Source organism: Cyprinus carpio, chromosome B16 (assembly GCF_018340385.1).
Source record: "Cyprinus carpio isolate SPL01 chromosome B16, ASM1834038v1, whole genome shotgun sequence".
Classification (NCBI taxonomy): Eukaryota; Metazoa; Chordata; class Actinopteri; order Cypriniformes; family Cyprinidae; genus Cyprinus; species Cyprinus carpio.
In genome coordinates this window covers 1,813,202-1,840,625 of record NC_056612.1, presented here as the reverse complement: position 1 = coordinate 1,840,625, position 27,424 = coordinate 1,813,202, and the positions used below count along the sequence as shown (strand labels likewise).

General features: G+C 35.7%; 2 protein-coding genes across 4 annotated transcripts; both read left to right on the top strand.

Annotated features, from left to right (window-relative positions):
* Positions 1 to 62: 62 nt before the first annotated feature.
* On the top strand, positions 63 to 23,176 carry LOC109095961 (myelin basic protein-like). 3 transcript variants are annotated; one of them, XM_042740318.1, is made up of 9 exons: positions 63 to 260; positions 3,009 to 3,057; positions 4,320 to 4,493; positions 6,619 to 6,682; positions 15,488 to 15,984; positions 21,672 to 21,773; positions 21,886 to 21,912; positions 22,305 to 22,379; positions 22,463 to 23,176. In XM_042740318.1, exons 3-5 carry the CDS (start codon positions 4,437 to 4,439, stop codon positions 15,772 to 15,774), a joined length of 408 nt encoding a protein of 135 aa, XP_042596252.1. In that variant the 5' UTR covers positions 63 to 260; positions 3,009 to 3,057; positions 4,320 to 4,436; the 3' UTR covers positions 15,775 to 15,984; positions 21,672 to 21,773; positions 21,886 to 21,912; positions 22,305 to 22,379; positions 22,463 to 23,176. The 3 variants fall into 3 exon arrangements, with proteins under 3 accessions (XP_042596252.1, XP_042596254.1, XP_042596255.1); XM_042740321.1 differs by lacking the exon at positions 4,320 to 4,493 and having other exon boundaries at positions 66 to 260; XM_042740320.1 differs by lacking the exons at positions 21,672 to 21,773; positions 21,886 to 21,912; positions 22,305 to 22,379; positions 22,463 to 23,176 and having other exon boundaries at positions 15,488 to 17,253.
* On the top strand, positions 15,765 to 23,176 carry LOC109095958 (myelin basic protein-like). The gene is made up of 5 exons (XM_019109625.2): positions 15,765 to 15,984; positions 21,672 to 21,773; positions 21,886 to 21,912; positions 22,305 to 22,379; positions 22,463 to 23,176. The coding sequence occupies exons 1-5, from the start codon at positions 15,868 to 15,870 to the stop codon at positions 22,496 to 22,498; spliced, it is 357 nt and encodes a 118-aa protein (XP_018965170.2). The 5' UTR covers positions 15,765 to 15,867; the 3' UTR covers positions 22,499 to 23,176.
* Positions 23,177 to 27,424: the final 4,248 nt, after the last annotated feature.

Sequence of the window (27,424 nt, the reverse complement as noted above, 5' to 3'; positions counted from 1 at the left end):
CTATAATTAAATACTATAAGTAATTTAGAACGCTAGACGTACGTTAGTAAACGTGTTCATAGCCCCACCCCACAGCACTACCTAAAAGCAGGAAGTAGCAACGTTGAGTGGATCATCCATCAAAACCACATGCAGCTGAAACAGAAAAACAAAGCCTACAAAAATATAATTTGGGCAGATGTGGATTTATTGACGTACTGCTGAGGCAAGCAGCCGAAACTTGTAATCTACATATCGCTTGGACGCGTTTGGGCAAACAAGTACGTCTATGTGTGTGTTTGTGTGCCTGTTCGTCAAATCACGACATCTTATACGGTGCCGTCGCCTTTGCGTAAAATATGCTCTATTTCCGCTCAATTTGTTTTCTAGCTGAGCAGATGTTGTAGTCAGTGGTTCTGTTTCTGTAATGACTGGACTTACTTGTATTGTGTCGCGGTTCGGCTTCATATTGCGGCCACCTTTTCAACTTCTGTGCCAGATGTTATGGACGCATGCTAGCCGCTCTTTCTGTCACTGTTACTCACTCATTAAAGCAGATTGCAAGGTTTTCAGGACAGTTCAGCACGACGTTCATGTTAACATGAGCATTTGTTTTTCCGTGTAGCCAGAGGCCCCGATATGTCACAGTTTTATTTGCGTATACTACACTAAACAAGCGCGTGTCGAGCAGATGTGAGGGGATAACCGTCCAGCGGTTGCAATACTATTGTGCTTTACGTTTTAATTATAATCTTTTTTTTAGTAATTATTTTGTGTTACCAGTAGAACACATTACAGATTACTAACAGGAAGACATACTCTATGGGATTTTTTTTTTTCATCGAGAGTGCCCTCGAAGTGTTAACAGTTGCACAATGTAAATGCTTCAAGCTATACAAGCGTTAAAGCTTTATTATAATCGAATAATGCTGAATATTTTCAGTCTTTCAGGTGAAAACACGACCGTGAACTATCAATTTCCGCGTTTACTTCTCTTGTTCAGATGGAAACTAATGTGGGCAACATACAGTCGTTTTTTCGTCGAGAGTAATAGATGTGTTGAGAAACCAAAGGCGGCGTCTCACTAACCATTCAAAACAGCTCGATTATGATCGAGGGTGTCTCACCTGCCCACTGTTTTAATGAAATCTCGCCCTCTTCTGACGGAGGTCCGCAACACGCTTCCGATGAAATCATTTCTCCGAATCCCCATCACGTGAAAGATCTACGAAATATCACACACACAGCATTACACAATCCTCAGTATTCAACTATAGGTTCCCACAGGAAACGTCACTCTAAAGAAGTGTTGCAGGCACCTGTAATTAGGTACACTCTTAATGTGATGACTGACGCGCCCCGCTGAAAAAAACAGTAGAACCATCACAGAAAATTCAAATAGTTTCCACTACAAATACCATTACAAACCATTAAAAAATGTTTTTTTGCATTGTGTTTTGGGGAACATTCCATTAAGATTTATTGGTTTTAACAAGCCAAAAATAGAAGGTGACCAATTACCAGTAGAAACCCACTGGGTCCATTACAGTCCATTACATCGGCTATATCGTCTTCCCTGCTTTCCAAGATATCAGCATCGGCTCTTAAAAAAACAATATCGGTCGACCACTAATTATAACCAGCAAAACCATTACAAATTTTGTGATGGTGTCTATTGTTTTTTTCAGCAGAGGCCACACAGCGTTAGCTGAAAATCAGCTGCAATCACAAATTAAATCTCATATCTCTGTTATTGATAAGTTTAGCTCTATTTAATAATTATACTTAAAAGGTTACTCCACTGCAAAATGAAAATTTTGTAATTAATCACTTACCCCAATGTCGTTGCAAAACAGTAAAAGCTTTGTTCATCTTTGGAACACAATTTAAAATATTTTGGATGAAAACAGGGAGGCTTGAGACTGTCCCATAGACTGCCAAATAAATAACAGTGTCAAGATCCAGGAAAGTATGAAAAGCATCGTCAGAATTAGTCCATCTGCCATCAGTGATTCAACCGTAACGTTGTGAAGCAACGAGAATACTTTTTGTAATCAACGTAGTGCCATTTTGGCCTATGTTATTCAACAATTCCTCTCCTCTGTGTCTCTCCAAATCAGCATAGCGCCATTTTGTTTTCTTCATGTACAAAAAGTATTCTCGTCGCTTCACAACGTTACGGTTGAACCACTGATGGCAGATGGACTATTCTGACGATGCTTTTCATACTTTCCTGGACCTTGACAGTAACTAGAGACTCCAGAAAAATTAAGGAAAAAAATGTTGTATACCTTTGCATCCTGTGCCTTGATAACCACCACTGGCTCATTTGAAACAACAGAGTGTCTCAATGGAAGTGTCTGTTTTTGATGAATTCTTGCCTTTAAAAATGTCATTCCAAACCATTATGATTTTCTTTCTTACTTGGAGCTCTTAATCCTTGATTCATCTAATGTCATACATGTCATTCTTGGATTATTATTTTTGATGAATTTCTAAGGCTAAGGAGCCGTCCGAAGATATTAAGGAAATATTTCACAGCAAAAGGATACAAGAGTTTGGATTTCCAAGAGGGCACTGTTGTTTCAACTATGAAGTGGAAGCTATATCTGAGTGGACAGATGCTTTGAGTGATCAACGTTTCTTGCCAAACAAGAATGGGACAAAATACAGAGATACCCAGGTTAACTTTGAAAGAGCTGCTGTCTTGAGTATCTAAGAACAGAGAAAAGTGAACCGGATGCCTGTATAGGAGGGTGGCATTATGGTATAAGATTATCCATAGTACATTATTCCAAGAACAAATATTCATTTTATCTCAACTGGCTAGACCTGAACCTCATTGTAAGCTATTAAAATTGTTTAACAAAGTGTGTTTGATTAATCAAGTAGTTAATCTGAATTAAAATGCAACATTTTTTTTAGGGTTTGTTTTTTGTAGCACAAACAAATATCAGTTTGATTATATAAAGTAACTTTTTTTGCCCTTCTAATTATTAATAAACATTGCTTTTTCCATTTTTTCTCAGGAGCATGGGGCAGCATCTTGGAAAACATGAGCCACTTTCTGTTCCCAAGGTATGTATATCTGTCTGTCTGTCTATATGTATATATTAGGGCTGTAACGGTTCGAATTACTCACGGTTCAGTTTGTATCATCAGTACAGTTCAGGATATGCTATGTCAAGGGAAAAGGGAATATAAAAAATAAAGAAAATAAGAACAAGTAATACAACTACAAGCAACAGCACAAATAAATACAATATAGCAAAGATAGAAACAAAAAAATAAACCGTGCTGCTCAGGATTTTAATAATAAAAAACTACTACTGCTACTAAAAAATATATCTAAAGAGTGACTGTTTTGTCCACATTTTAATCTGAGCCACCCTATGACTCTTAAAAGATTTTAATAATAAAAAACTACTACTGCTACTAAAAATTATAGCTGTAAATAGATCACTTATTTGGCCTATTTTTAAATATTAGCTGATAAATAAATAAATTCATGCATACATACTAGCGGTGTAACGTTTCTCTGTAAAAGAAAAAAACTTGCACCGCAGTTCAATTTAAATCTGACAAGGTACCTGTAATATGGTTTGTTACAAATAACACGTAAAACAGACAGCTTATGTATGTTTCTGTGGATGGATACGTATTCTGGCTTCCCAATACATTACAACAACAGTGATGAGAGGAAAAAAATAAAAATAATCGAGTGCCTTGCATTATGTTGCAGTAATTTAACCTTCATCCTGGGGGAGAAGTAAGTACACCATTTATGATCGTCACCTCTTCACGTTAGATTAAGTAACTGCAGACAGGTTGACAAAATCAAGCCATTCACCATCCTGGATGCAAAGACTGCTCTCACATGTGTCTCGGTGAGAAATTATAAAAGCTGCTTCAGATATCCATGCTGATAAATGTCCTATAGTGTTTCAAAAACGCATGAAGCAGCTAATCAAAGGACAGCCATTCAATACTGTTTGGGAATATATCCATTAAGGCAAGACATTAGCATCTTCAAATATGAAGAGATTAGCTACAAACCCTAAAATCAAGCCAAGATATCATTATATAGTCTCTAAGGTGCTATAGTATGTGTCTCAGTGTACAGTGAGTGTTACATTAGATCCCAGTACAGCAGAAGCTACATGCTGCCCTCTTGTTGATAATCATGGATTACACAAATTACTTGAAATTACCAACTACTTGGTAGTAAATGTCCTGTTACAGTGAGATAATCACTCCCTGTATATCAGCTGATAAGACAGGATGGAGAATGATGCTTAGATAAATGTTGCATTTACATTTAAAGCTATGCTGTGTTTCAGAACTGCTGCTTGCCCTCATGTGTTTATCACATATTCCATCAATGCCATGATGCAGCACTTGGCATTAGCATGTCTTGAGTGACCAATACCAAGTGATCATATCCAAATGATGCATAAATGGCATCTGAAACTTTTTGTGATCTGTTCATTCAAACCACCTACAAAGGTAGTCAGGTATGCAGTGCTTAAATTGAATATTTTATGGGGGTGGGCAAAATGTTTTTTTTTTTTTTTTTTTTTTTTTTTATACTTAACAATTGCACCATTTTTTTTAGTAATATTTCACACTGTTAATAAAAGGTTTTGCAATAAAATCCAAGAAGAATACATTTTCTTAGCCACATTTTTATGATTTCACTATCCAGGTTTGGACATATTTTTATGCAGATTTTTACATTAAAACTACAAGATGCGAATAGATCTGGAAACTTCAACTATCAAATGAAATTTCAAAAATGCGTATATTTGTGTATACATTCACTTATTTTATTTTTATATTTTATATATAAATATTTTTTATATGGTATATTTTTTTTATTTGGTAAGCAGACGTGCATAAAATACAATGGAAGCACATCCAATTACTAGAAGCACGTAAAAATAAACGTATAAATAAAAAATGGTTTTGCCTCAAGAAGTCATGCAACTAATTAATATGCTCAGAGGAGAAAAGAACGGTTGCTCTAGTGATTCTGAAATGCTGGAGTCAAAGCCTATCATCCAAATAATTGGCTACTATTACAGTACATCTCAGAATGCTGTCGCCCACAGACATAAAACATCTGTCACCGATCACTATCAAAAGGTTTTTTTATTATTATTAAAGTGCAACAGTGGTTTCCCCATTCGCTGCTTTTTGTATTCTGTTTCATGTAGGTTTTTCCAGAAGGGGATGCTTTAGTTCTCTTGAACACACAGGCACTAGGAATAAATTCATTTTCAACAAGTAGGCAAATTACAAAAAAAAAAAAATTCTATAATAATTTTAATAATAACTACCACTTTTAACTACCCTTCTCAATTCTTAAAACACTTCTATAAAACTCTCTCTCTCTCTCTCTCTCTCTCTCTCTCTCTCTCTATATATATATATATACAACCACCAGTAGCACCACTCCCTATATGCGGAGTACTCATCCACTTCCCTAGGGGGCACCAGTCATTGCTAGATAGCACAGATAATTAGTCATACTGGAGGCAAGCTTTTTTTCAAATGGTCTTAAACCGTGAGATTTTTGCTTAAGGTTATCATACCGTCAAAATCTTATACCGGCCCATGCCTAGTTGACAGTGTGTTTTGAATGCCTTTACTGTGCATTTTAGAGTGTGTTGTGAAAACAAGTGTTCGCATGCAGTTTAACATTTGGATCAAGTGTAGTGCAGTGTAGTTATAAAAAAAAAAAGAAAGAGAAAGGACAACCCAGGCAAAAGACCCACTTGTACCAGGATTACAAAAATATCCCAGTGTTAATAGATATCTTATTTGTTGCACATTTGCATAGATTTATGAGTACTAGTTAAACACATTTTTAGTCTCCTATGCAGACAGAGCTACACTAGCATAATATCATTTTTATTTATTAATTTTTTTTTCAAGTGAAATGCAGCATTTGTATTCCAAGCTGTTTGATTTTCTGTGAAACACCTGACTTTGTATTCTGGACACATTTTTAAAGGACCTGTTAAACTTTTGCACTGGTCCTGTGCCGTAGCCTTTGCACAGTGGTCTACACGGATCATAGTTCATAGAGCTGCATTGATGTCAAGACATCTGTTTATTTCTCAAATTATGATTGGTATTACCATTATATTGTTTATTTTTAGATAATTTTGAAAATTTTTAGATCTGTAGATTCCTTTACCTTTCACGTAATGTATGTTATCATCTTTCATTTGATTCTTTAAGCAATCAAGCTTTATAACATTCATAGCAGATGCAGATATCTTTTTATTATTATGTTGTGATCTACACTAAGGCTACAGTGTAGGTCTGACACAGAAGTTTAAATTGCCCTTAACCTGTTTATTGGATTATACCACTGGAAAATACCAGTTTTAGGTTTTAGTCAGTTTTATGATTAAATATCTGGTCTCATTTCACTTCAGAAAGCTACAGAAGGAAAAGGAAACTTGTGTACACATGTACAGTGCTTGAATATTTAGGTTTTGTTGATATAACATTACTTTAAAAAAAGGAGAAATCATTGATTATTTCATGTTTCAGTGCAATCACAATTTGTGTATTATTTAAGCATTATTTGGTTGTAAATGTAAAACTTTGTATTTGTATTTTTTTTAAGGATCATCAACAGTATCTGAACACATCCCAACAGACTCACCGGAGTCACAGGATGAGGTATTTGGTAAGAACATTTTTAGTGTTATTTATTTATTTGCGCATATATTTTTTTTGTCTGTATATCTACTAATCAGAGATTAATGTCTTACCCATTATTGTCCAGCTTCTTTTGATCTGATGGCAGATCAGTATAGCAAGGTCACTCTAATGTTTATCTTCACTCTAAATTAGGCTGCTTAAAAAGATTTTTGTTACAAGCTTTTTGTGGCAATAACCACACATACAAAAACAATAATAGCTATGTTTTTCTCTGCATGTGTGTTCTGGAGTGAGTAAGCAGATGACACAGTGGTGTTTCTACTGCATGTTTAAGGTTGTTGGAGCTAACACCAGCTGGCACAGGCTCCAGGGAGACTACAGGCTTCTGCGCCCATATTCAAAAGCTCATATTGTTCAGAAAGCTAGTCTGTCACTGCCTTCACTGTTCACTGCCCAAACGTCATTGTTCTCTTTCTCTCTCTGTGTGTGTGGAAATGATGTTATTATCTACTACTAGTCCAGTGGTTCTAAATACAAACTATGTTAAACAGCATTTTTCTTATATGATCATTAAACATGCAATATGTTTATTTATTTATTTTTAATGCGATTACTTTAACTGACAAACTGCATGGAAACTACATCAGAACCATTTGTGAGTTAACTGGGAAAAAAATAAAAAATAAAAGATTCATGTTAAGACTACTGAACATCAAACTTATCAAAATTATCAAGGGCAAATATTAACTTTATTAATTTTAACAAATAATAACTTAAAATATTGAGCTATTTTGTACATAGTCAAGTATGTACACTAGAGCTCAATTTATTTTTGCTGTAGAAATGACTGAAACTGTACTTCTGTATACTTTGCATGGGTCTTAATGGAGAGAGCAAAGAGGGAGACTTAATAGTATTTAATGTTCAGTTATGAAGAGAACCATTTCAGTTACACATGGTTATCATTGTGGTGTTTTTACATAAAGGGGATGTTTTGGCAGATTTATTCAATGAGCATTTAATACTAAGCATTTAAAGGGATAGTTCACCCAAAAATTCTGTCATTAATTACTCACGCTCATGTAATTCCAAACCCGTAAGACCTCAGTTCACCTTCGAAACACAAATTAAGATATTTTTGATGAAATCCGAAAGCTTTCTGACTAGGGCTGAGCAATTAACTGCATGCGATTGTCATGCGCATCTCGTCAGTAAAGCCGGTCCCGTGATTAGTAGTAAATCACTATCACCTGCTTTCAGATTGAGCTGCATTCAATATATAGAGCCGTATTTCACTGAAAAGCTAGGCGATATTGCGTTTGAAATCAAAGTAAACTACTGCTCTGTGTAGTGAATGCCGCTCAATCTGAAAGCAGCTGATGGGGATTTACTACTAATCATGGAACTGGCTTTACTGAGGTGATGCGCATGTTAATCGAATGTGATTAATTGTGCAGCCCTAATTCTGACCCTTCCATAGACAGCAAGGATCCTAACATGATCAACACACAGAAACATAGTAAAGACATCATTAAAACAGTCCATGTGCCTTTAGTGGTTCAACCGTAAAATTAATTTAACTGTAATTGTTGAATAAAGTTGTTATTTTGGTTTTCTTTGTGCACAAAGTATTCTCGTAGCTTCATAAAATTATGGTTTAACCACTGATGTCACATGTACCGTTTTAAGAATGTCCTTACTACGTTTATGGACATTGATTGTGGTTCATATTCAGGCTCATAATTCCTGTCATTTTTAAATTTTTGAAATAAATAAATAAATAACTGGCGTGACAAATTTATTAAAAGTATTTCAAAATTTGACATAAGCTATAGATTTTTAAGGGTCTGTCATTTCGACTAATTGCTCTATATCTGGCAAAAAGTCTTATCACAATAAAAATTGATACACAGGCAACAGGGCATTCTAAAAAATATATAGAAATATTTTTTCACTTTGCCCATGAGGGGCACAACAACTAAAAAGCTCTGCAATAGTCTGATCAAACAAAAAATAAATGTATATCTACTTTCACAGTTATCAAGCCATAAAAATATTTACAGAAAGACATCAGAAACATTTTGCCCACTTTTATGAAACTCTTGGCAGTGAGCTCTCACTGATGCTTTTTATTCTTACATTTAATAAAAAAACAGGATCCAAATTAAAATATTGAAACAGTGAGTCTAGTGTGACCACCGTGTAATACATTATTATATTCTGAATGTATCTCATTTGAGAAAACGTCCTCCAATTAATTTCTGTCCAAACACTGTGCTGCCATAATAAATGAGATTAGTAGTTAGTAAGGTAGTTAAGTTTAGGTATTGGGTGGGATTCGGGATGTAGAATATGGTCATGCAGAATGTAATAAACAGACAATATGTTAATAATAGACATGCTAATAAGCAACTAGTTAACAGTGAGAATTGGTCCCTATACTTTTTTTCTCTGGCCAAAATATTTTGGCAGTCAAGGTTTTCTAAATATATCAGCTGTAGCTTATTTTTGTACTTGTTACAGTTGTCTATAGCACTAAGAGAGTATTCTGCTGCGGTTAACATGTAGAGAATGAGATGAGGAATAGCTGGTGAATGCTCAGTGACAGTCGAACAGATGAGGGACTGTCTTTGGGGCCTGTGGGCGCCCTCGGGTTCTAGTGAATGCTGCTATAGAGAGGATTTCATGCAGGGGTGGGAGGCCTGGACACAGACCGCATGCCTATAGCCCCTCTCACAGACATGCTTCCCGTGCCTCAGTCCCACTGCTTCATACTGTGTGGGTCTGTTTGTTGCAGCAGGGCTTTAGCTGAGTTGGGTTAACTTTTCTCTGAAATCTGGTCAATCTTAGAAGTATCTTTTACATGTTTTATAGTGTAGTGATATGTGAAATCTTTGGTGCATGATCCAGACACGGCAACCATATGCATATAGCAGAATATACACACTATCAGAATAACAATATATCCAAAATAAACAATTATTAAAAAAAATATATACAGATTAAACAAATGCATGAAATTGAAATATTTGCCCTATATATATGCCACTTTTGAGACCAAATTGGAATATTCTGTTTGAAATGTCTGAAAACACTGAGCCATGACTCAACAAGGACATTTTGTGTTCTGTTAATGGGCAAAATTCAAGTATATTGAAGTATATTGTCATTTGTTATTCAAAACTATGCCATCTAAATGCCAGATGATGAAATGCACTTCTAGGTGTTCGTACTATATCGTTTTCTATTAAATAAGCAAAATAAGTGAAAACATAGATATTTATTGATACACAGACAACTGTTATAGTATTGTACATTGAACATTCATACATTACATGTAGCAAAATACATAAAAGTGTATTTTTAAATTCCACATTCCACCAGCTGTCTATGCTTATTGGTCACTGCCATCTTGGAAATTAGATGAAGCTCAGTGCTGCCACAATACCGAGGGAAATCTCATGTTATAATCATTGAAGTGAACAACACTGCAAAATGACTGTCTTATTTGCATTGTTGTTGTTTTTTTATAATGAAAGGATTTGCAAATGTACTTTAGTAATTTCAGTGTATACAGTGCAACCATAGCCCTGAGACTCTTATTTAAAAAAAAATCCCATGGTTTGTGTTCTGTCATTGTTGTTATATTCTCACTTCTTGTGATGATGTCTGGTTTTCTAGTTACGAAGCAATATTGTCATCTTTACCTGTTTCTAGTTTTGCACCTCTTTTTTTCTTTGGGGCATATGCTGGGAACTTCTCAATTAGAAGTCTGCATCCTAGTAAGTTTATGTCCTTCTTATGCACCTTATTTTTTAATACAAGAGTGGGGGCAGCTTTTTGTAACTAAATAGCTTCATGGCTTGGCTATGTCATTAATGTTTCTGCCCACACGGTCACAGCATAAAAATACTATTAACATTTAAATGTGAAAAAAAAACTGTTTACTGACTTTAATGAAATTCACTTAATGACCAACTGCCTGTGGTCTCCCAGTAGTTTACATTACACAAAGTTTAGCATTATGTGATTAATTTACAAAAAATTGGCCTTATCTCGATAATATATATATATTTTTTTGTATTGCATTGCATAATGAAACTGGATGTTCTCATTTATTTTCCTATAATTCTTTGAATTTGAATTTCTTGAATGTGTGGAAAGGAATGTGGGTTATCAAAGGATAAGCTTGCTGTATCTTTCAAAATAGGCTGAATGAAAGACATAAAATTAAGGCTTCTTTCCAAGGATCCTTCAAATTGACATGGCCTTCGATGCAGCTTGATGTGGCAGCATTTGCAGCCTTACTAGAATGCAGCCTTTGAATTTAACAGAATTTGAACCCATAGCTTTCAGTTTCCTCTGTTCATTGTCAGCTTGTTGAAACTGTTGTCTTTGCTTAAACCTTCCTCAGTTTTGTTCCACTGGATTAGAAAAAGAAAAGAACTATATAACTAATTTTTTGTTTTGTATTGCATGATCATGTCTGAGGTTGGGGACCGTTTACCTCGTTATTGCAGTTTACATAGTTATGGCCATTTAATGTGGTTCAACTAGCTTCAACAAGGAGCTTTTAGCTTCTTGTATTATGCTAGTGTGCAGCAGAGAATTCAGTGTTGAATTCAAATGGCTCAAGCAATCACTCACTGTGTTTATTCACTGCATAGAGTAGCTGGCTTTGTTGATTGACCCACTACTTGACCTGCCTACCGGGTAGGTCCTAGTGCTCTCGATGCCCAGTCCATACCGTTCATTCTAACCAGCATGCAACTTTGTTCAAGTTTACATGTACTTGCATTTGCTTAATTGTCTAAATAAGTATTCAAAAAAACAAACAGCATTATTGACCCTTTTCCTCTCAGTAATAACATTACTGAACAATAATGTTTTACCAAGGCATGAACCAACACTACATTTCAATGATCTCTTTGTGGAGACGGAAGGCACAGAGAATTCACCAATGATGCAGTACACAGTATGTTGATGTTTGGAATAAGAATATAGTAATATACACCTCACTAGTGTAACCAATCCAAAGAGCCTTCAGGGTGAAACAAGAGTGGTTCCCCGATCCAGAAACTCAGCACAGCAGATGAATAAAAAAAGAAGCAAAACTCAAAATGCTTCAGTGAAGTCATTCAACTTTTCATAAACAAAGTCCATACAACTTAGATTGATGTACATACTATAATATTCATCAAAGTAGGGCAAAAAAAAGCAAGTGAGATGTACTCACAGAGTTTTTCTGGGTGCTTTCCATTTAGATACACGCTTCCCTAAGCACTTGCCCTTAACACCTTAACAGCCCAAATGTTTGTTTTAAGAACAACAGCATTTTTGATTGTGACTGAATACATGCAGCATGGCAAGACTTCGTCAGACCTTTGCATCGTCAGACTTGTATCCAAACAACACAGAATTACTGTGTAGCAAAAGTAGCAGCAAACTTCATGTTGAGCTTGAAGACCCTGTTTTTACAAAATCCAACATCACTGACTTGCCCTGGCCATCTCAGTCACCTGGCTTAAATATTATCAAACCACTGTGGGTAGTGGTTTGGAGATAAGAGTAAGAAGACGATTCACTTTTCCAACATCTCTGGTGTTTTGATATAAAACCTTAAACTGGAGACAATTGACAAGTTTTATGAATCTATTCAAAAAGGTTGGAAGCGTCATTAAAGGCAAATGGTGGTAAAATACCTTAAGAAATACTGCATATTTCTCAGGTGTTCACATTATTTTGTCCAACCCTTGTATGCATACTTCAGGCAGGACCGTATACCACAACACAATATTATCACCGTATAGCAAATCATGCTTAGTCTAAACCCACCCTAGTGTATGATATACAAATGATTTTGAGATTTTGCACAGATGTCTTGTCACTGTCTGTGATAAGACCTGGTACTATCAAATCGTGAGCAGATGTGTTGTCAAACTTTGAGCTATGTGTGGCCACACATGCAGGGGTTGAACCAGTGTACATATTTTCAAACCCTTCCTAATCAAACATCTAATTTGCTCGTTATTAGTGTCTCCAAGACCTAAAAAGAATGGGTCAGAATAGGGAGACATCCAAAATGTGTGCTGTTTTTGTGCCTCCAGGAATAGGGTTGTAAAACGATGGTGTAGAAGGAAGTACTCTGCAAGAAGTGGGCTGGGAACACAGGAGGCTGAACTCTGGATGGTAGCGTTCCAGGAGCAGGTCTGCCCATGGCCTGGAATACCTTCTGGAATCATGGCCTTGTGCATATTCAACAACTGTTTGAAGAATTAGGTTATGTCCGGTACAGAGAAATGGAATATACTAAGATCTGCAGCATCTGCCACACAAAGATGGTGTTGTTTTCCTCGAAACAAGCATACAAATGATTGAGCTTGCCCAAAAATAAAAGATGTCTGTGTGAAAAAACTGGCCAATAATTCATGGTGTCTTGTTGAGGTAGATGCATATCGTTTTGGTTGGCACTAAATGGTCTGTGCCAATAATCAAAATGGAGAAATAGCACAGACACTGGAAAAGGATAAATCACTAGCACACACTAACAAATGGAGTAAGCCTTTGAAAGGCTATAATTTTGTGCATAAAAACCGAAGTATACTTTGAGCTTACGGTGTCATTGAGAGAACAGTGGGGTTGATGGCTAAATCCTCAGCAGATTGTAACCTGCATTTGTAAGGGATTAAATGGCATTTAAATAGCAGAAAGGTGGTAAAAGGAGTGACAAGGGTGCACTCTAGGGTGCAGTATCGAGGGGCACCAAAGAGGTTTATTCATATTCTAGCTATAAATCTGGTTGTACTTGAGAGTTACATGGAAGATCATTCATAATACCATTCTATACCACATTTTGTGGAGGTACTATTCTTGTATGGGTTTACATAAAGTTCCTGGGCCCAGCTCAGTATGTATTTGTTTTTAGTTGATCAACTTGCTAATTACTGCTAATATGACTGTTTAGCCTAAATGCTTTAATTATCTATTTACTTTCTATTAATTTTACTGCATGCATTTACTTTTTTCTCCATTATCCAAGAATAATCTACTGGAGTTTTTTGTTCTTTGCCACAGTTGCCTTTGATATTTTGTATTATGTATTATCTATTAGGTATAAACTTTCCACTAACATTAGATCCATGACTTTCAAAGTTGTAGGATTGCTGTTTCTTTCACACAACATGACTGTTTGGGGTATCATGAAGTTCTTAAACAACTTGTTTTACCTGCATCATTTAATTGTGGCAGTGACACCAAATAGTAATTAGGATTGCCACTACACTAAATTGTTCTGAATTGTACAAAACCTTACAGATTCATAATACTCTGTATCAATGCATAACACTCACATTATATACATGCTATAAAAGAAAATCCCATCCGCTTGATTTTTTTATATCATCAACAAATGTAAACTATACTGTCACCCAGCTCTAAATTGCTAAATGTGAACAATTAGGCATTATAACGTCATGAAACGTTATAAAGCTGCTTTTAAACAAACAAAATGTATTCTGAAAAGTGCAACGCTAATAAATTGACTTGACTAAAAGGGCAATAATTTGTCTCAACTGGGAATTTTTAACTTTTTCAAGATTTTGAACAACATTATAAAGCGTACATCCAGTCTGCTTAGGACTGTTTAAGGCCACTAATATTCATCATCTGATAGCTGAATAAGCAAGCTTTCCCTTGATGTATGGTTTGTTAGGATAGGACAATATTTGGCAGAGATACAACTATTTGAATATCTGGAATCTGAGGGTACAAAAAATCAAAATATTGAGAATCACCTTTAAAGTTGTCCAAATGAAGTTCTTAGCAATGCATATTACTAAATAAAAATTAGGTTTTGATATACTTATGGTAGGAAATTTACAAAACATCTGCATGGAACATGATCTCTACTTAATATCCTAATGATTTTTGGCATAAAAGAAAAATCGATAATTTTGACCCATACAAGGTTTTTTTTTTTTTTTTTTTTTTTTTTTTTTTTTTGGCTGTTGCTAAAAATATACCCCAGCGACTTAAGACTGGTTCTGTGGTCCAGGGTCACATTTTTATAGAAGGTGTAGTTTGTTTGCTTCCACTAAAGCACACAAGATGTCTCTGAAATTCCACTCCTGACAAATAAATTTAGGCTTATAATATAATGTGTGTAGAAAACAGAAGCATTTTTCAGTAGTTGCCTCAACTTTTTGTCTCTTTTTGGACCTTCCTTAATGATTCATTTGGACCAGCCACACCTCACGAAATGGACTTCAGAAATGAGATGAGTTTCACTTTGCAGAGAATTCGCAAAATCCAGCCTGGGGAAGTTATTACAGTAACACTGTTTCCTTTGTCCTTCTACAATAACGTTGTGATGGCACAAAGAAGCTCTGTAAGAAACACTAGAATTCAGATTCTCTTGTGTTGTGTGGTATAGTAGCGGCTTTGTCTCGCTGCACTGGGTTCAAACCTAACGACCTCCTGAGGAAGCACTGCTCTGAAATCTATGAATCTCTAGATCTGTTAACATTTTTATGAAAAATATAGAGAATCATAAAAACTACTCTATGAATTTATTACAAATGGTAAAGTTTCCATAATTTCTCATGTTTATTAAAGTGCTTCTGGATCTTTTGTCAAAGAAAAGTGATTGGTAATGCAATTATTTTTTTTTTGGGGGGGGGGGGGGGGGGGGGGGGGGGGGGGGACTTTGTGAGAGAATCTGGAGCACTTGTTGCCTGCGCAGCAGGGGCTGGGGGTTGGGGGTGTTGGGGTAGGTGATGATGACAATGTTCTTACTGTGAAATATCAGATAACTCCCGATGTTTCTGTGCAGGACTGGGGGAGGCGGACCTCAACCAGAACAATGGGTGCTCCAGCAAGAGTCCAGTGGTGACTGACTCCATGAACGCTGCAGTAGATCACAGCAGCTGGAACCATCCGAGCACAGCCGACCCTAATGCCTCAGGGCCCCGCCCCCACTTGGTCCGCCTCTTTTCTCGAGATGCACCAGGTCGCGAGGACAACACCTTCAAACACCGCCCCTCGGAGTCTGATGAGCTGCAGACCATTCAGGAGCACGGCGGATCTGGCTCAGAGTGCGGTTCTGAGTGTGCAGAGTAGGACCTAAAGTAGATTTCCTCTTTGCCCTCTCTTTCCTCACTCCTATTTTGGGAAAAAAACACACCACTGCAGAGATTAAAGCTAACACTCAGCATGGCATCTGCAAGCTCTTCGCAGTCAACATTCAGGCTGGGCCGCAGTAAGAAGAGCCCAACTGTTATGGATCAGATCGGAAAGTTCTTTGGAGGGGATAAAAAGAAGAAGGGAAAGGTGAGGATTGAGCAGGCATTCAGAGTTCTCCACATGAGCCTTTACTACTGTTCTATTTGCGTAAATTTATCTTGACTTGCAAGTATTGTTTGTTTCCGATATCACCACCAGTAAATGAGTTGCGTGTGATTTTTCTTTTTTTTTTATTGACTTTTATCTCTTTATCTCTAAGTTTATTACACATTGCTGTCATATAGTATCCAGTATTTAATAAAGCTGCAATTTGTTATAGGATTTTACTGTGATTCAGGGATTTAGCATACAGTGTGATGTTTATAAACAACATGACTTTTAGCTTTAAAATTTTTTCAAATGTATTCAAAATGCCTGTGTAACAAAATTAAGTGTTTTTATGACTTTTCACTGACAGCAGCTGCAACGTTGAAAAGTTCTGTAGTAATCAGAAAAGATGGTACATATAGCATATTGTACAATGAGTGGTACTATGTCTCAACCAGGATGTTTATGTTGGCGAAGAGAATTTTCACATATCTAAGACATTTTCTTACAGTATGTGACCGATAAATATTTTATATTTTATAGCCATTTTCGAATCCATTTATCTTATAACATCTTGGTGTTAAGGGAGCACCTCAGGGTTTTTCATGGTACAACAGAGGCCATTACTGATCAGTTTGGTTTCTAAAACGAATTTGCATAGTTCTGGAAATTATATTTAACATGTTTTATGCTTGTGAAATTATGCAATTTCTAGAGCCTTAACTTTTAAGAAAAAGTTTCTCAAAGATATTTAAGTGGTTAGGTGACAAACACCAAAGTTGGGAAACGCTTTTGCTTTGTGGGAAAATGTTAAATGAGATCTTGATGATGTAAGTTTATATTTGTGACCTTATTTTTAAAGTGCCATACGATGGTTAAAATGTAACGTTGCAGAATTACTGACTTGTGCAGTGTGTAACATTTTGATTAACTAGTTTTAATATAGCTAAAATGTTTGTGGGGAAAACAATGTGACAAAGAGTTTGAGATGTCATAGTTCCAGTTGTATAATAGTTTTTTCTCAGACCTACATGTTGCTGCTTTAACCAGATTTCTCAAACATGCCTCAGGTTAACTCATCTCTCTTATGTAACAATGTGATCTTTAAGTGTTAATGCCTCACTAGTAACCCCTATAGATTGTGTCCCATTTTTAACAACAAAAGCTTGTGTAACCTACATATTCTGGAACAACCCTGAAGATGTTCTTTAGCCTGATCCTGTCCTGGTCTTTTTGACATTTGCTTGATTAAAATGTATGTAACATGAACATTGGCCTTTTTGTTTATTTGTTTTGAAATAGTGAGGCAAATTTGCTCTTTAAAAAAAAAAAAGTTTGTTGCTATGCTTATTTTTGTTTCTTCTTTTTAACTGGTGTGGTCACAATGTGAATTTGAAATTGCCTAAGTAAACGGTTGACAGGTCAGGTCAAATTCATATGCATAAGCAAGATTAAGCAGTTTTTGAAAAGTATTAATGGAAATACAGTTGGTTTTAAATATCCGTTGTCAAAAAGTAAATTAAAGAAAAATCCTCGTAATATTAAAAAATCCTATGATTATTTTGTACTGACGAGAATCTGTTAATATTTAAATACAGAACATAAATTTTAACATCAGTTAATAAACCACACAGATATGAAAACAACACCTATAGGTTCAGTTTATTATTCACAGGCAGCCTTTCCTTGCTGCAAGTGTTGTGCAATATAGTTAAAAAATTATTATTATTAATTATTGCTATTAATTATTACTAATTATTACTATTTGATGGAAATTTATAATTATATAAATATTTAGATTATGAATTTGCTCTGATGTGGTTTAAAAGGTGGTTTCTTCAGAAAATCCTTAATTTTGAAACTTCCAGTGTAGCCAGATAGATTCAAAATTGTTAATGCAAGAAGTGAAATACAGTGGAAATAAAATGTTATGCAATGCCTAACCTTGCTAACAAGCAAAACAAATAACAGTATACTTTCTGCCGTCTGCCAGGAACAATATGTGGTTGCTGCTCAGCAATACAGTGAAGGAAGGGGATTTTTAGTTTATGGATTGACCCGATGACCCAGCGAGGCAACCGTTTCATCTTAATAGTAAGATGAAACAGAATGCAAGGGGGAAGATGTGTTGATGTATCTGTGAGAGGAAACTGGGCCACTGAGGTACAAGGCTTCATAAAACACAAAACAGGATGGCTCCAAAACAGAACATTTGTTCACAGTGGCAACCTTCTGTTCCTAAACATGCTAGTACACTTAGTACACACTTAAAATGTGAAATCCCAGGACCATTTCTCACTGAGTCACAGATGGTGATGTGTCCAGCCCCTTTAGATGGTTCCCATGGTGTTCCTCCCATCTCTCCTTGGCCATCATCCTTCACTAACCCAAAGACCAAACCCGGTGTCAGATCTGCAAGATAGGAAGTTGTCAAGTTAAAATCATTTTTTGCTTAGCATATGTGTACAAGAACAACACTATAAGAAATGCATATTCACAGAGGCATTTTTTTTTTAAATCAAGCAGATAATTCAAATAGTTCTACAGTAATATCTCAAAATTCTAAAGACTGCAAGCCTATGCATTATTTGTAATTTGCTGATACAGTACCTCATATTTTATAATACAGGAAGCCCCCCTCCCTAGACTGCAGTAAAGCCAGCAATAGAGGTCAGGCTTATTGGTGAGTGTCTGCATAACTATCTTACTGGTTGTTTAGGTCTCTGTTGCAGTTTTAGCTTGTCCTGGAATGATGTGTTTGTGGCCTTTGCTGACCACCTGCAATGAGTGATTGTCTGGTCGTAGAGATTCAGGTCTGTGTTATGGTGTTTGCTGTATGCGAGTTAACCATCTGTCCTGTGGCCTGTAGCATGTAGCGAGATGAACAAACTCAGAGTTTCAGAGTAGGTTTGGAGTTGACAAAACCAAACAAATCCAACCTGGTTTAGATCAGGATCAGCAGGCTCACAAAGCTCGATATAAACATTCTCTGTCAACTGGTTTGTGATTAACTCTGAAGCACGTGCACCTAGAAGTGTGATGTGTGCAGCAAACAAAGTGGAGAGCATCAGCTAAGCGTCAGTTAGATTCACTTCTTGTGAGAATCAGCACAATTCACTTTTTTTTTTTCTTTTTTTTTTGAAGATTACGAGATGTAGTTATTAACAATTTAAATGTATTTACAAGGCAGGAATAAACATTTATCCTGAAGCAAAAGTTTGAGAAGGCAGCAGAAAGAAACTATATGCAAAATGATAAACTTAAATTATTTACATTGTTTCACACAGAGCTCAAAAGGAAAACATGTAAGTTTAGTTGGATACATTAAAGCTCATCTATATGTATATTTTTTATTTAATTTAATTTAATTTAAATGCAATGCTTAAAATTAACAGCCACTTCTTGCCACTTTATAAAATAATTATATGAATTAATTATATTAATTGAAACCAATTATAATTAATATAATATAAATATAATAAACAAGTAGCCACAAAAACAAAACAAAAAAGGTGCAAAAGCTGCCACTGGGGCGGTACCTTTTCAAAAGGCACACCTTTGTACCTAAACAGTCTATATTGGTACCTTAAAGATACATATAAATACCTAAAGTGAACATATTAGTACCTAAAAGGTACAAAAGTGTACCTTTTGTAAAGGTACCACCCCAGTGACAGCTTTTGTACCTTTTTTCTGAGAGTGTACAGAGGATAAGCATTTTGGGGCATGGATGGATACAAAGGCCTGTTCACACCAATGTCTATTAATGCATCTGTTCAGACCAACATGAGCATCGGTCATTGTTGGGTACTTCTTACCTACTGTTTTACTATGCGGGGTTGGTGTTTGGTGTCGTTTGTGAGTACAAAACAGTGAATACAAAAATCTCTGACTTTCTTTCTTCTCCATGAAAAGCAGGTGTCAAAAATAAAAAGTTATATGGCATTTTTTGTTCCAGAGTAACCAGGGTGTTTCTGCTTTTCTGAAAGTACCATATACAGTCAAAGAGTGAATCTACATGTTCATTCAGCTCTTCTGCTGTTTTTTTATGCATTGGTCTGAACAGAAAAATTGCATGCAAAAGTCTATGTTTTTGAGCCAAACACTTGTGTTGGTTTGAACAGGCCTTAATAATATAGTACACAATTACTTGGCTTAAACGTATATTATAGCATTTGCTAGAAGTATAAAACCAGACAAATGTCTTTATTGAAGAACTTGCAGCAGTGCCTGCAGGTGACCTAAGACTGACCCGAGAAACGTTTTCAGCAATTGCCAATCATTCATGAATTAACCATCCTTGAGTCAGTTCTTTCTTTTCAGTGAATAGACTGTACAGTTGAAAAGCCATCTGAATCAGTTTGCACTCATTCGAACCGCTTTCTCACCAAATCATCTGAACTGTTTTTATATTATTAAGTTATACTGAAGTTATATTGCTTCATAATTCTTCATTCTTCACACACATTACCCGTGCTTTTCCGGATAAAGTATGGGTAATTTTTCAATTTTGGTAAACGAGAGGCAGGTTTTGTAAAAATGCTTGTTCTTTTTTTTTTTTAGATAAAATTACCTTTTTACATTAAAAAAAACCTCTTTACACATAGTATACTTTTCTATATTCTGTAAAGGTTTAGGACATTTTGATTTGAATTCCTTTTAATCAAATACCTGTGCGTTACTTGCCACTATTTCCCCCCAGTGGAGACAGTAACACCACAGCCAAATTAGCAGATTTTAAATAAAATCTATAGGCCTTTTTGCAACATAATTTTTATTTGTATTAAAAATGTTGCTGCAACTACATCCTTTTTTTACCTTTTTGATCTATAGTGGGAACATGCAGATTTTGTTACACATTAAACCTCTTAAACTCAAATATGTATTTTAAAACAGCATTGTCACTATTAATAATGCACAAACAGTTTTTACCCACAGAATACAAATATGCAAACATTTGATGATTTATTGGTATTTAAAGATTATTTCAAGTAGGGGGACATCCCTTGCCACCATGACCCATTTGGCCTTGGGCACATCCATATTTCCAAGATTTATATTGCCACTTGTCGCCCAACTTCTTTCAGGATCAAATGTAGCAAATCAATAGAGAATGGTAGAATTTCATTTTAAGATTGTTCTGGGAACCAAAAATTGTTAGCTGGGTTATCCATAAAAAAAAAAAAAAATATATATATATATATATATATATAAAAATATATATATATATATATATATATATTGACGACATGTCAGGTTTTTGTCCTTAAAACACTCTTATGTGTAGAACCAATTTTTTACGCTTCTTATCCCAAGCCTCTGTTGTGTAATGGAAGAGCTAGTAATGGAAGCTTGAACAACTGATATATGCAGACTAATACAGTTATGAAATAAAGAGGGAGGGCCGTGAAGGATGTATTTGAATAGGCAATCTTCCCTACTACTAGTACAAAAAATAAATAAATAAATAAAAACCATTGGTGAAATGTGAAAGTATGTCAAAAAAAAATGTACAGTATTCATTAATACAGTAGGCACACTTTTTTTTCATCAGCTTTGGAAGAATTTTCCCTATTCATTGTTCCCACTTTCCTACCGTCTTTGAAAGTTTGGACCAAAGATTTTAGTCTGAAGATACTGTTGTGATGGAATGCTTAATGATCAAAAATGTAATCTCTTCAACACAGGGATCTTTTCGTGGTGGCTTGTCTGCATCACCTCAAAGATCGAGCGCATCTCCTCGTCGCCGTCCAGATGAGAATGCTGTTGTGCACTTTTTCAGAACCATTGTTCGTATCTCTCTTACCTCCTTTTCCCGTCTCTCACACCACACCATTAAAAGATAGAATAATTATTCTTTTATGGATGATTTTCATTGCATTTTGCTTTACCCCCAATTAGGTTTCTCCCTCTACCCCCAAATCTAGGGTAAGTCTCAATTTTCTGAGGTTGACACCTGTTCCCTTTCAAGAAGTTTGTTAACATTATGCTTTAGGTGATATAGATTTGATTTGAATTCACATTTTTATTTTACTATTATCATGGAAACAGCAAATTCCCACTACCCCAGTCTCATACATAGTAGGCTATGTATTTTAGTATTTTATTAGAAATCAGTAGCTTTGTTTCTTTGAATTCATCTGTAATTTTTCATTATCATCAATTCGCTTTATGTCAGGAGCTGTTGTTTTGTTTTCTTTTATAATTCACTCAATAACTCTATTTCTCACTTCTTCTATACTGGCAATATGATTTTCTTCAAATTCTGGAGAAATGAAAAACCCCAGTATCTATGACAACACTATCTGGTTTATTAACAGAGAGACCAGAAATCACAGAGCTCCACCAAAGGCCAAAAGAGACGTGGAGACACTTTAACCCGGATCTTCAAAATGGTAACAAGATTTTTTTTTTCATCATTAATAAACATGTAACATCATCAGTCAATTTAAGTTTGTGTTTATTGTCTCTTTTTCAGGGAGGAAGCCAGTCTGCTTCATCTACCAAGCGTTGAAACCTTATTACCTTTGTGGAAAGCGGAAAAGGATGGAAAACGAATGCAAAAAAAAAAAAAGTTTTTTTTAAATTTTGTTTTCTAATACAGTAACATTGACTTGAAAAAGCTTTTGCATTGATGTTACAACACAATTTGTGTCTTCTGAATTATTCCTGTTCAGTATTGTCAAACTTGTACTGACATAGTTGTGTATAATCTTTGATCTTTGAAATGGTTTTGTCTTGTCTCTGTAGTGTCAATACTCACCTTTACACAGCTTAAGTGTAACCAGCATATTGTGTACTAGACCTCAAATGTGTTTTCTACACCTTTTACATGTTGATGAACAGTCTTCTCTGTACAGTTTGATGGGGTCTGCAAGGAGGTGGTCTGCATGCCAAAATCTATAACATATGTTCTGACATCCACAATGTATATTTTACTTCCAACCACAAACTGTTTTTTTAAATGTGTGTTTGGTTCCGGAGATTTCTAATGAATTTGGTAACCATAGATTACTGCACATAGTTTGAATATGACTGATTCTGTGCCCTTTGCACATCATAGTTTGAGACTTCATTTTCTATTCATACAAAAACAACTGGAAAAAGGGTTCTTATTTAAACTAAATAATATTTGATGTCTTCTGTGTTTGTTACACCTAATTAATGGTGACAATTAAAAGTGTGAAACTTTTTTAGTGGTTCTTTTTATGCCTATTTAGCATTTTAGCTATTTAGAATCAGTATAACAAATGTTACAAAATGAGATGCAAGTAAGAGTCCACTTATGGCATACAGTGGACTTCTTAAAGTGCCCCTATTATGGATTTTTGAAAATTACCTTTCATGCAGTGTGAAACACAGCTCTAAGTGAATGAAAACATCTTGCAAAGTTTTAAATGCACCGTGTATACAGTTATTGTCTCTCAAAAGAAAAGAGTCGAATCTAAATCATTGAAACGAGTCGTTTTTAAAACGAATCCCAAACCATTTCATGTTGACATCAGCATGAAACATTAACATAACCTGCCCACTTTTTGGTCTTTTCGCGTTGGTCTGAATAAAAAAATGCAAATAAGTTCTTTGCCACTAGGTGCCGCTTTTGGAGCGGTAAAAATAGCGGTGACCCTGGCAATGCTATACACCAAGCAAACTGCGCTCACAAAGGGGAAGTAGTGGCCTAATGGTTAGAGAGTTTGACTCCTAACCCTAAGGTTGTAAGTTCGAGTCTCGGGCCAGCAATACCACGACTGAGGTGCCCTTGAGCAAGGCACCGAACCCCCAACTGCTCCCCGGGCGCTGCAGCATAAATGGCTGCCCACTGCTTTAATCAAAATATCTTCCAGTGAAAACGACAGAATTCTCTTTGGTGACATAAGTTGTCAAAACACATCCCTTATTAGGCCCCCTTCACCCTCCTCCACTATTGAGTGCAGCACCCCCATCTCAACAACCAACCAAGCAACATCTGAAACGTAGAAACAAGACCACCCATTTTTTTCGTTTTTTGTTCGAATGTACAGAAGATCTGCCACTACTTCCTCGTGACTATGGCTAGTCTACATCCCCTATGAGTGGCTGACCCCATAAACTCTGTAGTTATCACAGGCATTCCTTGATCTGTGAACAAGGGTTTGACAGCATGGTCGACAGAGATACTGCAACATCTTGTTGATCAAAACATTATCTACGTGGACCGACAGAATCAGCTTCAACAATCAAATTTGTCTGAGGCTGATGCACTCTCTAATTTTTCAGTTAATAAGGCTTTGATGGATCTGAACCATAAACTAGAAATTGAAACTGAAATTGCACAAGGCCTGGACCGTCGTGGATTAATAGATTAATAATGGAGTGCAACTGGAGTTCTGGCGCCGCTACGGATGATCAGCTGAAGTGCGACTGTTCCCCCCGGGGAAAGCATGTCATGTAATAGACTACATAGACACTATGTTTAAACCGCATTACCGAGGACAAATGTTCAAACTGATGCATATGGTCATCAAGCATATGTGTATAATTTATTACAGCTTTGGAAAACTTAATCCAATAGCCATTTATTAAACATTCAGCCAGGAACACATAGATGGGTGAGTAAACGCTGAAAAAGAAACATTACAATATTATTGTTCAGGTTTGTTATACCGAATACACTATTATCAGACAGATCATTCGGTTTTAAAATACATTTAAATTGACTGAAATGGCTTGTTTATCATTGAAAAAATTGTGTTTAACATGGGTATGTCACATTGCTCGAAATATAGACTCGTTTTGCAGCATTCGAAAGGGTTGACCTCAGGAAGAGGCCAGTCACGATCATACTCATCAGAGTCAAAGTTTGTTTCAAAGTCCTCCTGACGTTTATTTACCAGCATTAGATAATTCTGGTCATGAAGCGTTTTGTTCCAACAGGATGCTATGGATAAGTAGTCTGGTGGCTTGCTCGCATGGTACCGCATACCAGGCGTTGTACCATCCCATTGGAAAATGTACCAAATGTGTTCATCCATATTAAAGTTTCTCCAAATTTGATTGTAGAAGTATGCCCAGTCTACGGCGGTCAAAAGCAGGTAGGTGCATTCAGATGTATATTCTTCGTAAGATTCCAAAAACAAAATACCCAAAATCTTCAACTCTTTGTCAAACACAAATCTCCCCACACGATCATAAGAAACAGTGAAATCTTGTTTCACAATATCATCATCTTCACTGAGAACCTTTCTTAGGCTCTTCCCTTGATTTTTCCTTGGTGCAAAAGTAAGCTCCTCTCTTATTTCAACAGAACTTCTTGGCGGTGTTACACACATCATTCTTCTAGATGTTTCAGGACTGTTTGGAGCAGCAGCAGCCATTGTAAAAGGACAATGCAGAAAGTCTTCTATATGCCCATAAAACCTTATTTAAATATCACACTGGGGATGTAGGTAGGACCCCGCAGGTGTGAAACAAACAAGGATGTGACACCTTCAATAGTCATAAAACATTGGATGCTTTGGCACATTCAGTAAGATTATTCTCTCTTAAACAACATACGTTTTTCTTGCGAACAAGGCATTAAAATTATCTTGCTAGTAAATCTAAAGTACACTGTCTAAAATACGCAGTATTTTGTTTACACCTTAAGTTTGTGACGACCTCTAATATATTTTTTTTATTTAATAATGTACAAATCAGAACACAAATCAAAATCACATCTAAAATTAAAATTTAATAATTAAATTATAATATTAAAATAAAAAATCACCACTCTCCGTTCCGAGTGCTACATGGATATTTCAGGATAAAATATTTTCAAAGATCCTTGTGCTGCATTCTATATTCATACACACACACATTACCCAAAATTGTGTTAAATACTTAATTTAATCGAGCAAATTCAAGGAATACTGATGTATATGAACAAAGCGAAGCCGAGAACACAAAGAGCTCGCTAACATTATAGCAGTACTGTTTGCAAAAAAACAAACAAACAAACAAACAGACACTCACATACACAGCAAAAATATGTTGGGAGATTTATCACCATGGGTGTTAAAATTATCACTTTCCGGGTGAACATACAGGTCCATCTTTGCTAGTGTTAAAACAACACTGACGAAAGTGTTTATTATTCAAACACTGCGTTAGTGTATCATTTAACACTCAAGGTGTTGAGAAATTATCACTCTTAAGTATACAAATTTTACACTTTATGGTGATTAATCACACAACCAAATAATATTAATACTAATTTTAAAAAATTAAAACAAATTAAATACAAAAAATAAAACTGTAAATAATATTAAAAAAAAAAAATAAACATGAATTTATTTGAATATAAAACAATAAAATGCACTACAAATTTGAAATATTTTATATAACATATATATATAGAGAGAGAGCGAGAGAGAGAGAGAAAAATGAATCCACAAAACAATGCATGTTTACACATTTATTTATTTTAATTGAAACATTGTAACTCTTTTTCCCTGCACCAAAATGTCTTCACCTTCAGTGTTTTCAATACATATAAAGAACATTCTTTCCAACAATTAAAACAATGTCAAAGCAAATCAGTGCAAAGGCACAAAAAATGTATTTGGTCCATATGTATTCTCAATTTAATCAGGTTTATAGTGCTTACATTTATCTCCTTAAACCACAGCATCTCATTCACTAATCATCAACCATGAATGCAGGGCTGTACTTAGCTGATTCGGGGCCCAGTGCGAAGTAGGGAGCGTTCCCGGGTTGGCGGAGGGGGGGCTTATTCAGTCTGTTTACCCCTCAAGTGCGGGGCCGGTGCGACTGCACCAGTTGCACCCCTCTAAGGACGGCCCTGGCTGAATGTAGTTTACTGATCACTGAACAAAGTCTGTGCCAATGGCGTTTGGACCTCCTTGGAGAAAGTAGTCTCTTTCTTTTTTTCAGGACGACAAGACGTGGTTCTCTGCAGTTTCCAGCTAAGCAAGAAATCCACTCCCACTTGCAGCATCACAAAAGTGCTTCTGTAAAATTGGGGAGAAAAAACAGAATCATTTCAGATCCATTTATCAAAAATATTATTAACAGGTGAAATATCATCAAAATTAAAAGAAATAAACATTTGAAATAAATCAGTCTGTGTGTAATGAATGAATATAATATACAAGTTTGACTTTTTGTATGGAATTAGTGACATAAATCAACTTTTTGATGATATTCTAATTATATGACCAGCACCTGTATGGGCAAGCACATTCGGAACATTTTATTTAAATCTCCTTTTGTGATATGACATAAGACAAAATTCAAGGGTGAGTAGATGATTATTTAAATTTTTGGGTAAACTATAACCCTTTAAGGAATAATATATAGATCAGTGGGTAAAACGCTTACTTCTGCTCTCTCCCTTCTTTAAGTAATCCGCGTCTCCACCCTGGTCCGCGCTGCACATCAATTCAAATCTGTGAGAGACGGT

Coding starts and splice junctions, on each gene's coding strand:
- LOC109095961 (XM_042740318.1), top strand. CDS start 4,437: ATGGCATCTGAAACTTTTTGTGATCTGTTCATTCAAACCACCTACAAA. Junction 4,494..6,618: donor CCACCTACAAAGGTAGTCAG/GTATGCAGTGCT, acceptor TATTTTTTTTAA/GGATCATCAACAGTATCTGA. Junction 6,683..15,487: donor GTCACAGGATGAGGTATTTG/GTAAGAACATTT, acceptor GTTTCTGTGCAG/GACTGGGGGAGGCGGACCTC.
- LOC109095958 (XM_019109625.2), top strand. CDS start 15,868: ATGGCATCTGCAAGCTCTTCGCAGTCAACATTCAGGCTGGGCCGCAGT. Junction 15,985..21,671: donor ATAAAAAGAAGAAGGGAAAG/GTGAGGATTGAG, acceptor TCTTCAACACAG/GGATCTTTTCGTGGTGGCTT. Junction 21,913..22,304: donor CCTCTACCCCCAAATCTAGG/GTAAGTCTCAAT, acceptor GTTTATTAACAG/AGAGACCAGAAATCACAGAG.